This window comes from Nyctibius grandis, chromosome 1, assembly GCF_013368605.1.
Source record: "Nyctibius grandis isolate bNycGra1 chromosome 1, bNycGra1.pri, whole genome shotgun sequence".
NCBI lineage: Eukaryota > Metazoa > Chordata > Aves > Nyctibiiformes > Nyctibiidae > Nyctibius > Nyctibius grandis.
This window is the reverse complement of record NC_090658.1, coordinates 115,996,223-116,013,041: the sequence shown is the minus strand read 5'-3', so window position 1 is coordinate 116,013,041 and position 16,819 is coordinate 115,996,223. Positions and strand designations below refer to the sequence as shown.

Sequence of the window (16,819 nt, the reverse complement as noted above, 5' to 3'; positions counted from 1 at the left end):
TTGGACACCGGCCATAGCAGAAAGGGGCACGACCCTTGTGATCCCCCCCCTTTATACCGAGAATGACGTGTGTGGGATGGAATACCCTCGTTGGTCAATTTTGGGTCACCTGCCCTGTCTGCTCCCCACTGCAGCTGCAACCCCCCTTCGGCTCTTCACTTGTAAGCAGTGAGGAATTCAGCAGTGACCTTGGTTTCTCTAAGAATAAGTACAGCAAGAGCCTTACTGCACAACATCCCTACCGGTGCCTCAGCGATAACTACAAACTTCGGGCGTTATCAGTCTTGGAGGCAGACACTGTCTGCAAACATGCAGTTACTTAGAGGAGACTTAGCTGAAAGCAAAAATCACTGAAAGGAAAATCGGCCTGGTTTAGGCCAAACCAGGACAACTGCCTAAGCAATTCTATCTGAAGCTACACACCCCTAAATGTTCCATAGGACAAAAACCAGTTCAGTCATTTAACAAGCCTTTAAGTTCAAGCTCAGATACGATTGACAAATGATAATGTTATGGCAGTAAGCTTACAATCAGCACGCTTATATGGAGTTTCTTCTGCACATTCTTCAGCTACTGCATTTCTGAAACTGCTTTAAGCCTCCTTTGAATGGTATGGAATTTTTTTTTCAAAATTCTAAAGTTTTAAGTAAATTTTACTTTTAAAATACACACTTTCTGCTGAAGGAGTTTGAGTCAGGTAATGTGGTAGGGAGGAAAGTCACAGAATGATGAACAGATGCACAGAACTGAAACCCCATTAATTACATCTGTATTGATTTTTTTTTTAAAAAAGTATTATACAGGTATGAATATAAATTATTTTGTATTTATTAGTATACTTTTGTTTGCACCCAAATAATGCATTTTTTGTTAAAAACTGGATTTGGTAAGTGGTTGAAGGTATTATCTGGGATTTTTCTTGACTTTTTTAATATTTTTATATATATGATGGGACTTAACAACAGCTACCAATAAAAAGCCACCATCACACCAAACCCCTGTTCTTATCTAGCGTCTTAGCTGACATTCCCACCAGGCAAAGCATCCACTGAACAAGCATGGAGCCTCACAAGGGACACACTACTCATATTCCAGATTAAAGCATATTAGTCGTCTCCCATAGGACTAAGCTAGAACTGCCTTCCTGTATTCTCTTCTCCAAAACATTTTTGTTGAAAGAGTACACTAAACTGAAATAAGTTAACATTTCAAATAGAGAAGACCCTGTTCTTTAAATAGTATTAGAGATGTGAAAACAATTTTCTCTCCTGCGAGCTTCGTTATCATCACAGTATCTTGCTGATTTCACTGTGTATCTTAGTAACTTCTTGATCTATGAACTCTGCAAGTCCCTCCTGGGTTCCTACAGGGGTTGTAAGGCTGGGCTCTGCATCTGCTCCCAATGTGGGGCAGCACCTAAACACTTCAATTGCTAGCTGGATCCAATCCCACAAGCTGAAACACCGAGTTCCTCACAGCGCACAGTGATCTGCCACTTTAGTTCAAAATGTGTCTGGAGGAAAAAAAAAAAAAAAGAACAAAAATAAGGCAGAACAATGTCTTCACAGACAGAGCAGACACTGTTGAGGAGGATTCACCTCCCTCCTGAGCCTATGGCAAGTGACCACCTCACCCTCCCTCTCCCAGTCCAGTGCCCTAATCACCACTTGTTGCATGTTATGTAGTGTATATCTATTGAAGTTGACTAAAATTCTGTTAAAGGCTAGTTACTGTGAAGTTTACAGCTACATCCTATTTTTTAAAAACATTCTTAATGAATTTTCAGTTCAACTAAAAAAATTGAATTCAAACCAGAATTAAAATGAAAAGTGCATTTCTTAATCACAGCTCTCAGTTAGAATTAACCCATCATTTATACGATTTCTGAAAAATAACAGCAATCTGAAAAATCACGTTGCCCAATGATTTTCATTCCGAAGCTCTGGTTATTAGTCTCTCAAATGAAGAAGTAAAAGTCACTTCATAATCCTTTCTAATCAAATCGTGTGATGTACATTTTGCTAACGAAATTTCAGTAGCTTTCCTCAACCAGTGTAAATAGCATTTCGCCACCCCAAATGGAGATGTGCACTGGTCCACGTACTCGGTGAGGTTATCATCCAAACCCAGCTCCCAGCTTGTCCTTGCCATCCCACCTGATCTGCCGAGCAGCTTGCACGATAGCTCCTTAGCTCATTTTAGCCAAGGTCAGTTGCACTAAATTGAAGAACTTAAACTTGAGGGATGGTTTCACAAAATGGATTGAGCCAACCTAAAAGCTCAAAATAACTAGTCGTACTTCTCTCCTCCTAATCTGGCTGTGTGACCCTGTTGCTCATCACCCTCTTCCACAAATGTAATTCACAATAGCAAAAGATTGCCCATCACCCTGTTTCAAGAAGGAAGGGTTTGTTTCCCATCATCTAACAAACTGAGGAGGCTCACAGACCGCTCCAACAAGTGCAAGAGTCAGCAGAGAGAAGGGGATGCATCACACATGCAGGAGGAGAGAAGAAAGGGAAGCAAAACCTTTCTCTTTCAGCAACAGTGACCCATTTCTGGCTCAGCTGGTGATAAGCTTTGGCTGACACATGTTAAGGCGCAATCACACAATTAGCTGTCAGATCTGAAGAGCTGGTACCAAGACATGGAGAGCAGCAACCTCCTGAGCCAGCACAGCAACAGCTGGAAGAGGACAAACAATCAAGACCTTCCTTTGGGTGTGGTGTAGTGGTGATTGCAGCCAAACCACCCCAACAGCTTGCTGCCTCTGAAATGGGAAATCCCACCCTCCCTTCAGTCCTCTGCTGCACACTCCTCCCTGCTGACAAAAGCACTTGTGTGACTTCTCAGACAGAGGATTAGATTGAGAACTAGTCTTTTGTTTTCCAGGGTTTGATTTCAACCAGATAGATTTCCAGACTCAGCTGACTGCAAGAACATTATTGCCAGCACAAGGCGGAAGGGACTGTGGTGAAGCAAGTTAACCTGCGCTAAAATGTCCGATGAAACTTTCTTTTGCAAAATTAGTTTTCTGCAGATCTGCTTCTTTCAACTAATACACCATAAACTGGATGAATGCTAGCACCCAGGGCAAGAGAAAGGGCAGGAATATCTATGCAGGACCACAGCAACAGAAACTCGGATCAGCTTAAACTAATGCTGGAACCACATCCTGATGCTGCAAGAGACAAGCAATGTCCACCAACATGTCTTTTTTAAAAGAAAGGCAGTTTTCACTAACTTGGCTGTGCCAAGTCAAAGCATTGCAACTGTTTAAAGAATTATATCTTTCCTAGCTTGAAATTACTGTCTCCATACAAAAGAAATGCTCTTCTCTCTCATGTTGAGTTGTTTTTATATTCTAAAAATACACAAAACAGCATAAATACCCTGTTACGAATATAATGTGCTGATGATGCAGGTTTTTAACACTTACTCCAAAAGCCCAGATTTGGAATAGCACTTCAGAACAGTTTCTTCTGGCTGTTCTTCCAACCCCTTCATTCAACAGACAAATCAAAACACTTGTAAGACTACATTGTATCAGTGAAGTGCTTGAAAACTTGAGTGGCAGATACAGTACACAATCCATGTTCTTTTAATTAAAGCAGCCGCATACATTAGTAAGGTCCAAGTATGAAAAAAATCCTAAGTCCTCTGCACGCTACGAGGAAATGATGCATCTGTTAAAGCCACATCGCAATGCCACAAACTGATTACAAGTTTCGTCTTGCCAGCACAGCTAGGTATAACCTCTTTTGAAAGGCATTAGTTCTCACAGTCTCCAAGTCTAGCATCTTGAAACTTTTTCCACAAGCGAACAGTTTTGTTATTTAGCTAAATAATATACAGCGTATCGAGTATCGTGAGACTATTCACAATGGAAAAGGATTTAATGTGTTGCACAGACTTGAGTAAAAGGTTGTTAAAAATATTATTTTTAAACCAAAATGTCCCTGTCAGAGGAGGTAATTGTAGTGTTTTTCTGCTAAGTGTGTCAAGTAGCAAGGAGGAGTGTATTTTTGGTGTTGTAAATCCTTTAAAAGCTGGCACATTGCCCTACCATAGTGCCTAAGCATGTATCACAAGGGAGGAGTGGCAGTCAGCTGACTTCAGGGTAGGGAGAAAACCAAACTGAGGAAAAAACAAGGCAGAATTTTATGCACAACTGTAATTCAGCTGGTTTAAATAAAACAATTTGCCTATAAAGATTTAAAAGGTAATGCTGAATACTTAATGTTTTCTCTGCATAGTTTTCATCTCTGGTTTGTCACTATTTTGATCTGTGTATCTTAATACATGCAAAAATGTGAACATTGTCTGATTTTTTTAAACTTAAATATTCAGAAGTTAGAAAAGAAATATTTTATGGTAGTTCATGCAGTTTAAAATTCTTCCCCCTTCTTCATCAAACTTGTGAAAGGCAAAGACCTTAAGGGTAGGGAGGGAAGCATAATAATGTAATTATGGTCTTATATAACTATCGTATCATGGTAAAACTTTGCAATACAAATGCCATTCTTTTAAACATCCCTTTCTGCATTTAATTCAGTGTATATGTTCAGTGCATTTAAAGTCACTGAATCATTTTGATTTAACCACTTTTTTAAAAGTATTACACCCATAAATTGTATCTAATTAAATGATAACTTCTCATTCAACTCATCTTAATTCAATTTCCAGTTATTAGTTTCTGATTATGCCTTTCTGTGCTATATTTGGTACTTGATTTTTTTTTCTCTCTCCTTTTCCACCTTTTTACTGTTTTCATGCTTCCTCTAAGTCAAGCAAATGTGCACATCTCTTGAGGATCTCAGTACAAAGAATGTTCTCCAGGTTCTGAATCATTTTTCTGGATCTTTTCTGCAGTTCCTGATTTTTAAAGTGTCAAATACAACAATATACCATTAATATGCAAACAACACAATGTACCTTTGCCCTTGACAGTTGGGGTTTTTTTGTTGTTGTTGGTTGTTTTTTTGTCAAACCACACCATCATACTAAGACAGGAACTTGCGAGGATGTTATTTGCCTTGTATGACCCCTACATGCTTTCCAGACACAGTTTCCAAGATACAGTAGCCAATTAATAGATATTTAATTATTCATTTTTCTCTCCAAACACGATGGGCTAAGCAATAATTCTTTACTGTGAACCATTTGCTCCATCCCAGTAATTGTAATTTACTACTTGGATTTTTGGCATATACAAACATTATCAGACAGGACTTAGATATTTACTTTCTAATCATTCATTGACAAAAATACAGAGTATGCTACAGTAGTTCTGACTCCTACAGAATTTCCTTAGGAAAATACTAGTCAGTAATAAATCTTATTATTGAAAACTACTTTTGAGTTCTATTATTTCTGCATCCACCCAATAAATACTTCTCTATTGCAGGGTGCTAGTTTGAATTCTGAATACTGTGGCATTTTGCTGAACGTTTACAAGCATCTTTTATGCAACAGCATATCCAGTTACGCAAATACGCAATGGTTTGTGCAGTTCTGATCGATGAAGGCAATAGCCTCCCTCTAAAGTTAAATCAAAGGGTTAAACGTTGTTTTGCATAGAAATAAATTAGCTACTATTGACTACTGTACTTCGAGACATACAGACCTCCCCTTTTTAAAAAGTATTTGCAAAAGAGCATTCTTCAATACCCGTCCTTCTCAGAAAGCTTGTACAATGCTAGAAAAGTGCAGGGGGAAGTTGGCACTCCAAGGGAGAGAGGCCATGATGGAAGATCAGGCTCTGGGGTGAACTTCTCTTGCGTTCATCACACTTTCAGCAGCAATACTAGCTATATGCACCACAGGTGGAGGATGATGTACTTACTGCCTTGCCTTTTAGCTCACAGGTTACATATTTGACAAATAAAAATTAAATAACTGAAATCTACTGTATCAACTGAATTTTGAATCATTTTTTCCTTTATTTTGTCTGAGTTTGCAATTTGAATTGCTAACATACAGTTATTTGAGTCTTTCTGTTCCTTAAATTTTGGCAAAGTAACATTTTTTCCCCATCTTTTTAGAAATACCCAGTATTTCAATACCTGTTAAAAAGGAGTATCAGTATACAAAAGGTCTCCCAAGGAAAATCTAAGAATTCCTGAATTTAAACTATTTGGGCTTGATGTAAAATATTTTCAGAATATTTCAGTTGAAAGGGACCTACAACAATCATCTACTCCAACTGCCTGACCACTTCAAGGCTGACCAGAAGTTAAAGTATGTTGTTAAGTGCATTGCCCAAATGCCTCTTAAACACTGACAGGCTTGGAAGTACATAAGGAATGTGTTCGTAGCCTTGCAGAGGGGAGAAGGGAACTGTATTGTCAGCAGTAGTTTGACAGTCTCCATTTAGCATCAAACCCTACTATTAGAACATTTTATCTCTACTGTATTAAAAGCTGTATTATTCTGAACTCTGATAATGACAGATACAAAGATATGAAGGCAAAAAAGGACTTCCTATTTTCTGTGCCCAGCTCCATTGAGTGAAGCTACTTAGCTACCTTTCAGATCCCTATATACTGCTGGTATTGTTTGTATGATGACACTGATGTAAGTCCTGGAGAATGTTTACTCAGTTAATTCTGGCATGCTGACAACAGCAAAAATAGCAGAAGTGTGACCGCACACACCTCCAGTGAATCTTAAGAAATTCTAAAGGAGAAGGATAAAAACTTATTGAGCTCCCAAACCTTTTCCCTTACAGGTCTTTGAGATTCATTGCAAGCCACAGAGGAGAATATTCTCCAAAAGCAGCAGCACAAATTACTATGTCAAAGAAAAGATAAGACAACTAAACAGAGAGAACTTCTCACTCTTTCTGAGCAAATTAGTAAGAGGGCAATAGTACATATCTCATTTTTAAAAAATGTGTTATTTATAAAAGCAACAAATATTTCACTAGAGACTATTCATACCTTAAGAGATCAGATAATGTCATTGGTTCTCTCAACCAGAGTAACGCCATGTAACAAAATGAAAGGGTCATTGGCATTGTCATCCTCAGTGTCTCCTTTCGGTTCTTCATTAAATACAAGCTACCATCTACCGATCCGGAGCGCACAGAGGTGCTTTCTGGGGTTTATGTTAAAAACAGAAAAGAAAAAAAGGTAATTGATATGATATACCCACAATCCATGGTATACAAAAAACAAGATAAAGGAACATGCAAGGACCCTTGTTCAGCAACTAGTAACATTTTGAAATCATTACTTTGAGTAGTTTGGTAGTTTGTGTACTTTTCTACCAAACAGCTTAAATGTAATTTATTCATCTGCCATGATATGAGATGACAATCTGTTTCATAAACTGCTACTTCACTTGACTAAGACACTGGATCATATGAAGAGACAAAACTCACTCTAGAACCCATCAAAACAGACCTTTTGTTGGGAACTATGCTTAAACCTGGAGTTCTAGAAGGACTCTAACTCCTATACAACATACAACTAAAAGTACTTATGAGCTGGAAATACTATTTTCCATTTAAGAGATAATGGAACAGTGGGGAAACAAGAGAAAATTTGATGTGCTTAAAACAATGCCTCAGAGTTGGGGACTAAAACAGAAAGTTTTAAACTTCACTGTCAGGACTTTAACGAGAACATGATTTACATTGCAGAAATTTTACTGAGGTTAAGGTATGTAACCATCTGCCATATAATCTCTAACTGTGGAAACATAAGTATTCTTTTAAAAACAACATGTTTATATTCAATGAAAAACACCTTTAGAACAAAAATATAGCAAATGGTAAAGAGGGTGGGGAAAAAAACACCAACCAACAACCACCAAACCTCCTTACTTCCTTACTGAGATGAATCACTGAAAACTAAGAGAAGCAGTAATGAGAAATTTAATTTAGGGGAGTGATTTATGAGTTAGGAACCTTTTCAGCAGTGAAACCTGGGAGTTCAGGGAAGGAGGAAGAGAAAAAGAAAAGCCTCTCTTCCCTACATCAGGACACAGCTAGGACGAATGAAAATGTTTGGATTTAAAGCACACCAGCACAAAGTATCAGTATCGATTCTGATGAGATTTTCTGACTGTGTTTCCCCACAGACCGTTCACCTGTTCAGACAGGAACAGCGAGGGCTGGATCCACAGCTCCCCAGCTGGGAGCTGCAGGGCCATGCCAAGCAGCCTGCAAAAACGATTTTAAAACTTCAGAGAGCTTGTCAGCTCCGTGGTTTTGCTGGCAGGGGATAGCCAAGCCTGCAAGCTGACAGCAGTCAGCCGTAGAGGTCCAGCACTCACTGACACGCAATGTGAAGACAGACACTGCAAATATCGTGTTCCTGAGCCAGAATCGGTCTTTGATGCCACCTACCGGCTCCTAAAACGGCGGCCAGCAGCACCAGGGAGGCAGCGACAGCTTAAAAGAACCAGCTCAAACATACACCTCGTACAGACAAAGGTCTAGATGACAGCATCCTACAGGTCTATCACGTATAGGTGCGTCAGAGGACAAAAGCAGGAACATCAGTTAATCCTTTTAGTCAACAGTTTCACCTTTTACATGGATACTTGTCCTTAAAGGCAGCTTCACGACTGAAGCTTCATTATTAATTTCACATTCAACTCAATTTAAAATAATCCTCATTATATTTGTGGCCTTAATGATAGCATACAATTTCCTTTTATTTCTTTCAGCTTATGCAAGGCATGACAACACACAGTTACACACATATAATAATTTAAGAGTTTAATAGGCTTCTCTAGCAATATCTCAGTGCTATACTCAGTGGAATTTGCTATTATCCCTACACAAAAATAACAGCAACAAAAAAAAAACATGCTTGCACATTGGACAAGCCACTGAGGAAAAAAAGGGTGTTGAGGTTTCCAGTCTGTACCAATGACAGCTCAGTAAAAATGGCACAGAAAAGGAAACCTATGAATCTTCACAAGAATTTATAATCGACTAGAACATATCTAGTACTACTTGTGTTAAATTTCAATACACAAAACGATTCCTGTGTTTGTTTGATTTCAACAAAATCTACTTTTAGTGTCACTGAACTCTTAATCCACTTAAAGTGCTTTTAGTGAAATCGGCATGACTACTCAAAGCTGAATTCAATCTCTGAAACAACAGGCCAAGAACTTGTTAAATTATGGCCTATATTAAGACTATCTAGCTGTTCTAAAACTCTTAAGAAACATAACTATCAAAGGCACAGGTACTAAGGAAGAAAGGAGTTCCTCTAGACATCAAAAAGGGGAAGAAAACTCAAAGGAATATTTTCACTAAAAATTTTTCACACAATTCCTTCCTCTTCATATGATACATATTTGTGTAACACCCAAGATCTGCTACATGTACAAACATACAGTGACTCTTTACCTGAAAATTTTGTCATTTTTATAAGGATGAAAGGTACTCACATTATATTCACAAAAAAACCTGTCACCATTTTTACACCTTTCCCCCCTCTCTAATTCTGTTTCTATTTTTAAAAATATCTTTTTTTTTTATTTTATTTTTTTTAATTGTTGCAGATCAAGTTTCTCATTCTATTACCATTTCTGGACTTTATGAAACAAAGAGAAAAACATGAAAAAATAAGATTGCATTCTTCCGAGGGTAGACAGGCAATATCATAGAAGAACAGAAATGAGACATAAAGAGGACAGTATATAACAGGGGAAAAAGAAACACTGAAACAGACAAAGAAGGAAAAAGCAAGCAAAGAATAAAGAAAAAAAGAAAAACCATCAGAAGTTTAAAACGCAAGCAAAATCTTTCAAATGTGCCTTGAAATGTATTTCCACTATCAGACACTGCAGCATTGTCTGGCATAGACTTGCCCAGTAGCACCAAACACTCCAATTCTATATAACATTTTAATTACAGAATGCTAAACATTTTAAGTATTTTCAAGATGATATTGTGAACAGAAGTGAGAAACTGATGGAATGTTAAAAGAAGGTTTTTGACAGAAGGGGTTATAAGGAAAGTAGTAGAACAAAATGGAGAGACAAAAGATACAGAAGTATCAAAAATACTGTAAGGAAAAAAATTAGAAAGCTAAATATATCTATGTAATTAAAAAAAAAAAAATACCCCCCGCCAAAGAACAAACTCATGTTTTTTAACCTGAAAATCACAACTGACAGCTCTGCTATTAGCTAAACAAGTGCTCACTCTTTAAAGCTACCATGTTTGTGAACTTCTAGCTTTGCAAATGCAATAGCAATTTTTTCCCCACTCCAAACAGGATGCATGGAGCAAACTTGTTATAAACTAGAACTTCCTTATGCATTTCCCATTTTATTTCCAGGTCTTGTTCAATTTTCATCTCTTTGGGTAGGGGTTGGGGGGGGAAAGTCATCTATTTCTGGTAGGATATAAAGTACTCTACTAGCAAACAGAAATCAAAACTTTACACTTTCCAACCAGTTCCTCCAATTCATTGCACATGAATACACTTTATCTATATTTATTTATTTACTTGTATTAAAAAAATATACAAAAATGGTTTCCAGATAGTTCAGTTCATTGCTCCTACCTGAGACCTTGCTAGTTGATGAGGCAAAGCTGCAATCAGTCTGTAGATCCCCCTCACTTTCAGAGAGGGACAACAAGTGAAGGACGCTAGGTCTGTCTGGTTCACTGTCCACATCAGTACTGCTATCGCATACCTGGATTTTGTAAATAAGTCATTGTATTATCTACTGTTACTGTTTCAATCTGAAGAAACCAAATAAAGCACAATAGATGCAAGATCAACAGTAAATCAAGTTTAAACCCAAACTGTTCAATTTTTACTTTCTCTATGAATCACCAGTACATAAAGAAACTGCAAAAAAAGTATTTTTAAAGGACTTTGAGATAAAAACTTCTAGTGATTACATTACATTTCAATCTGCTACAATGACCAGAAAGTTGGCAATATAGAATCAAAGCTTGATGAAATAAGTAACTTCAAGAGAGCAGGCAGGAAAGGATGGTAGCTGATGATGACGCATTTTCTATTATAATTTATGCTCTATCTGACATAGATAATGTAGTTGATAATGCCAAGACAAAGCAATATTTTTAAATAAGCAGTTTTCCATACACGGAGAAGTATTAGTCTCTTGAAATAGGAAAAAAAACCCCTATCAACAAAATGGACACATGGAACCCTGTTTAGAAGACATCTTTCATACTGAAGTGACATTAATACAAGCTAGATATGTAGCCTGAACAAAGGTGGTTTCTGTTGTTGCTTTTTAAAACGATACCAAATATCTCATGGGATTTGAGCTTTTCACTTACTGATAACGCTTTGATAGTTTCCCCAGCTGGTCTGTTGCAATATGCCTGTTTGCTCTTCTGAAGGTAACGCCTCCAAAAATTGCACAGAATTTCATCCTGATAAATACAAATAGATAGTGATTAACGTAAAGTTTACAAGATCATTAACTGCTGAGAGAACAGAGCGTAATTTCTAACTCAGGAATCTGAATAATGTTCCAGCTCTAATTTTATTAACTGTGATTGATAAACTATGTTTTAAAATTACCAGAGAACTAAGTTTGTTTTCATATGCTCAGTGTTTCCAGACAGGAGCTCTTCGATTCACTTTAAAAATTACAATCTTTTAAAATACTCCTGTAACGCACACACAGTGTGTACAACTCACACTGACATCTACATACCTTCATTTGTGGACATACTCCTAATGCTTCTAAAGCTTCAGCTTGTTTCTTGAGTACAAGCTGAAAGCCTTCACAAACATACCATTCACAGCCTCCATCTAAGTAAAAAAAAAAAAAAAAAAAAAAAAAAAGGTGTGTTTTTTTTGTTTCAGCTGTTTTGGGTTTTTTTTAACCTTATGCACACTTATTTCCACTTAATATTCTGATCTCTTGGTATCAGGACAGAGACATGTCTTTCTACCAAATAATTTTAGATCCTAGAACAAAGACCAGCTACACTGAATACTCCATTAACTTCCACTCATTCACAGTCTTAATCAAGAAGAAAAGCTACTGAACAAGCACTTTTGTCCACACATTTCCCAAGAATAATATATTTCACTATAATTTCTAGTGTGGCCTTTGTAATCAAGTCGAGGGTTGTTAAGTGACCAGTTTTAAAATAACTGAGAACCTGTCATTAAAAAATGAAATACGATCATTTCTTTACCATCCCTGGCACAGAAAACTGGAACACGTTATGGTGGTGAGTCAGTCAAAAACCAACCAATATCACCAGGTTCTTCACCATTCTCTCCCACAGAATCATACACATTTAAATGAAAGAAACTTTCTCAGATATTCAGAGCTTCTAGCAAATCTCAGCACATGAATTTCATAAGGAATGGGCCTTCTCCAATCTATTCATTATTCCCTCAGACTGCGTTACATTTATTTTTCACCCTTACTTCGCTATATTTACAACTACTTTTCTGCAGGCTTTTGGTCTTCAAAATTTTCTCTGTATTTCTCAACATCCTTTTCATTCCCTCCACACCTCTTCTTCATTATTGTTCCTTCCAATCACACCTTGCATCTCACTATCTTAGAAGTTATCTGCCCAAATCTTCTGTCCCGCTTTAATGATGTTGGCTTTAACTGTTAACCACAGATACAGCTTATTCCTACAAATGCATGAAAATAAGCTGCCACAGTATAATGTAACTGCACTCACAGAAAGGACTGTATGAAGCTAAGGATTTCTTTCTTAAGAAGCCTAGCTAATGAAGAATATGGCTAATGATTTCCCTAAGAGGAGAAGTAAAAAGCATGAAGTGGTATACAGCTCAGACTTTAGGAGCAATACAGGATAAAGACAAGTGGAGGTGTTAAGGTTGTTCCCCTTTTCACTCCTCCCTTCACTTCCCCACAATTGTTCTTTTCAAAGGAATGTAGTAATCCACTGCCACCACAGTAGAGCAAAGATAGGTCAGAGTATCAGAGACTAAGATAACCAACCCCATGCTTCACTTAGCACTGTAACGCATTTTTGCTTTTTGAAAGTGGCCACAGAGTAAAACACCTACCCAGACATCTCAGCATACATACATAGCTCCAGCAGCAGCCTTACCATAACATCCTTACGGTATATATCATCATACATAATGACTATTGTTCTTCTGAATCATGAAATTAAAAAGTACAGAAGTGACTCTGGATGAAAGACGTAACATTGGTTTAGCTATTGTAACTGCATGAAATCTCTTCCATGTAGGTTTGTGTGTAGGTTACAGGCCCAAGTGCCTGTAATGCAAGCCAGGCTGACATTCTACAAGCTGGACCACCATCACATCTCACTTACGAAGACAAACAACGTTTCTAGTTTTGAGATAGCCATCACAAGGAAGGAACAAAGGGATCACCACATCTGAATGCATGCCACCAGCATCTTCAGTGAGTACTGGCTTCCACAAATCAAACTGGCAATAAATAACACAGAGTTCTGTTCAATGCAAAAAAACTCACCACCTGGCTCACAGAGGTCACCTGTGGCTCAGGAAGTCACCAAAAGTGATCACTGAAGGTTCTGACAGCATTTAAGGGGTGTATTTTGTGCCTGTTCTTACAGTCTTTCCTAACTATCTGCTTTTGGCCACTGTCAAAGACATAATGGGCTAGGTGAACCATGACTGAACAGCTACTCTTACACAAAATACAGAGGGGAAACTCATACATACCAGTTTCTTCCTGCTTTCTTAAACCTTTGGAGATTGTATGGATTCTTGTATTAGAAACAAAATCGGTGTTTACAACTTCTCTAGTTCTCTGCAGAACAGGAATATATCTTAGCAAGAAAAAAAGCCAGGCTTAACATGCATAGATTGTCCCATCATAAAACATAACGGAGGAACTTGTTCAAATTTCCTAAACTAAAGGGGAGACAGAACATTCTGAACTTTTTATTCAGAAATTGCAAAAATAGAGAATTACTATCCTAGACATACAGGTGACATGCATCAGGGTTTGCCTGCACTGGTACTGTACTGAAGTGCAGCAATGCCCAGGCAATATTTCTAAGGCATAGAAACAGATAGCATGCTGGCACTACAGCTACAGCTACACAGCTACAGCAACACAGCATCCTAAGATGGCTCATTTTAAATTTTGTGATTTCAAGGAACGTTAGTTTTAAGCAGCATCAAGTAAAGAATGAAAAGGAAGAATAACGATACCGCCTAATACCAAGGAGAAAAATCTAGCATGCTCTTAATATAAAACCAAGAAACAATCAAAATAAACCTTTTCCAAGGCCAGTAGATTAGCTTTTTACCTCAGTAACATTGTGGCAAGATCTGCAATAAAATCTGCCTCCATCAGTGAGACCCCAGTTCACTTCTGAACATTGGGCACAGCGTTCATTAAAATCTCTCTAAAAGGAAAAAAAAAAGAACCAGAGTTTCACATGTGTTCAAGTAAAACAAATGGCACTATTACTAGTGCACTGCACAGCTTTTGAGATTATTCAGAGGAGAATATTTATGCCCTGTATGTTAGCGCTGGTTGATAACAAGTAATCACAGCAGTTGCTATCAGTCATAGATAACTGTGAACAAATAACTTTAGCTGGCAAGCATCAGCTCTTATGTATGTGAACATTAATACAAGGGGAATAATAATCCACACGTTGCACACATGACGTGGGCTAAAAAACCCCACCCATCAGAAATGGAAGCAGAGACAAAACGTATAGAGCCAGAGAAGAAAGTAAAATTAATTTCCACAACTGTGAAGGAATATATGCAATGGAAGAAAGCCTGCACAAGTCGGTGAAGAGATGCGCCGGGAGAAAGGGAAAGTCCCCGGAGGAGGAAGGAGAAAAGAAGGAGAAACAACAGATTAAACCACAGTGTTTTTCAGAAGCACCCCACGCGAGCGTGCTGGGGACGGGCAGCTCCCTTCGGGCCGGGGGGGGCGGCCGGCGGCACACCCGCGGCCCCCACCGGCCCCCAGCCGGGACAAAACCCCCTCCACCGCCGGCCGCCTAGCACCGGCCCCGCGGCCGCCACGCCGAGGGCTCCGCGCAGGGCCGGGCCGGGGCAGGCAGCGCCTCCCCGCTGGAGACGCCGAGCGCCGCCGGACCCCCCCACCCCACAGCCCGCAGCCCGCAGCCGCTGAACGCCCCGCGGGGAAGGGCCTCCCACGCGGCCGCAGCCGCCGCGCTCCGCCAGCTCCCTCCGGCCCAGCGAAACCAGCCGCCCCCACCGTTCCCGGAGCCGCCCGGCCCCCACCGTGGCCTCCTCGTCCATGCCGGCAGCCGCCCCGGGGCCCACACCATGGCAACCGCGCCGAGCGCCGGCACCGCGGGCCGGCCTGGAAACGGCAGCCTGGCACTTGCGTTCCGGGTCCCGCCGGGCCCAGCCCCGGCCTGGCTGCCTCTGCCAAGGCTGTCCCCGGCTGGGGGACCGCCACCGCCCGCCCCGGGCCCTCTGGGTCCCGTCCCGTCCCCTCATCGCCCCTCGCCGCAGAGCTCTTGGCGAGGGGCCCTTCGCCTCTAAGGGGACATGGGTGCGTCCCCTCTGGAGTGGCACGGGGTGCTTCACCTCTGAGGGGACATGGGGCGCTTAACTGAGGGACATGGGGTACTTCACCTCTGAGGGGACGTAGGTGCTTCATCTCAGAGGGGACATTGGGCATTTCAGTGAAGGGACATGGGTGCTTCACCTCTGAGAGGACATAGGACACTTCTCCACAGCAGTGTCCCAGGGACCAGAGGGGACACATGCCCCTCCAGCCCCAGCCCACCACCACGCCTCTGTGCTGAGCTCCTGCGTCCTTGCCCTCGTGTTACCCTGGCCGGGTACACACGAAGCTCTTGGAAGGGAGACTGCTACTGCCTGTACAAAAGGAGGCCACAAGAACTTATTTAACTATGTAAAGTGTTTGGAGATCCTTGAATGAGGGAAACTATGACTTGAAATTCACTTTCAATTAAAGAAAAAAAACCCCAAACCTCCAGATCTTGATGTAGGTCTCTAATTTCTTGCATGATAATAATAATGTTTAAAGATGTCTAAACACTGAGATCTGTTATTGCAATGAATTTGCCCACAAAATTGGAGAACAGGTTTAGGCCCCTTAAAAAAAAAAAAAGGTCCACTAAGTGAAAGCATGGGAAAAAATTAAAGCTAAAATATACATAGAAAGAGGTGAGGCTGCCTTGCCAGCTGTGGTTACATTGATGTAGGAGGATATGTGCAGAGCTAGAGGGGAACTGTTGACGTTGAAGAAAAAAAGTTATTACTCATACCAACTGTGATCTTTTTTCAGTGTGGGATGAACATTTGTAACACCCATTAAAGAGAATTACGCATATAATTCCTGACATGTTAAAAAGCTGATTGTCAACCTCACAGAAACGTAGCTAATACTTTGATGAAACACATCCTACCTGTGATTTTAATTTCCATATTTTTTGTTTGTGGAAATTCTGTTTTGGGAAAGCAAGGCCATTTCATGCGACAGAAAGAGTTTGATCTTTTTGTAACGAATTTCCAAGATGAAATACTACCTTGAAAAAATCAGGGTAGCTGTATCTGTGATAAAACAGGCAGAGTTGTGTTCCAGTTCAGAAGATAAGGCATTGCTCCTAGCGAGAGCGGTGCTCGTGTGTGGCTTGATGCTGTGAGCAGGCAGTGGGCCTGCTCAGTGGATTTAACTAAATGGAAGAACTTGTTTAAATTAAGTGTGGAAGTGACTACTTTGATGAGGCAGGACCTTGGAGTTAGGACTTCTGTTTTCTAATTACAGCTGGTCAAAAAAAAATATTAAAGAAAGCAACTCTGCCAATTTGTCAAAACCAGAACACTTCATATTCAATGGCAGCAGTTGA

At 39.8% G+C, this 16,819-nt stretch overlaps 1 protein-coding gene across 1 annotated transcript in view; it reads right to left on the bottom strand.

Moving 5' to 3' along the window:
- TAF1B (TATA-box binding protein associated factor, RNA polymerase I subunit B) overlaps positions 1-15,280 on the bottom strand; it is a 51,822-nt gene extending 36,542 nt beyond the window's left edge. Inside the window, exons 1-7 of the mRNA XM_068405838.1 lie at positions 15,219-15,280; positions 14,261-14,359; positions 13,668-13,755; positions 11,671-11,768; positions 11,288-11,383; positions 10,536-10,668; positions 6,942-7,098 (exon numbers count right to left, since the gene is read on the bottom strand). Of these exons, the coding sequence (XP_068261939.1) occupies positions 6,942-7,098; positions 10,536-10,668; positions 11,288-11,383; positions 11,671-11,768; positions 13,668-13,755; positions 14,261-14,359; positions 15,219-15,236 (689 nt within the window). The 5' untranslated portion in view covers positions 15,237-15,280. The remainder of the gene's footprint in view (positions 1-6,941; positions 7,099-10,535; positions 10,669-11,287; positions 11,384-11,670; positions 11,769-13,667; positions 13,756-14,260; positions 14,360-15,218) is intronic.
- Between the last annotated feature and the right edge of the window lie 1,539 nt (positions 15,281-16,819).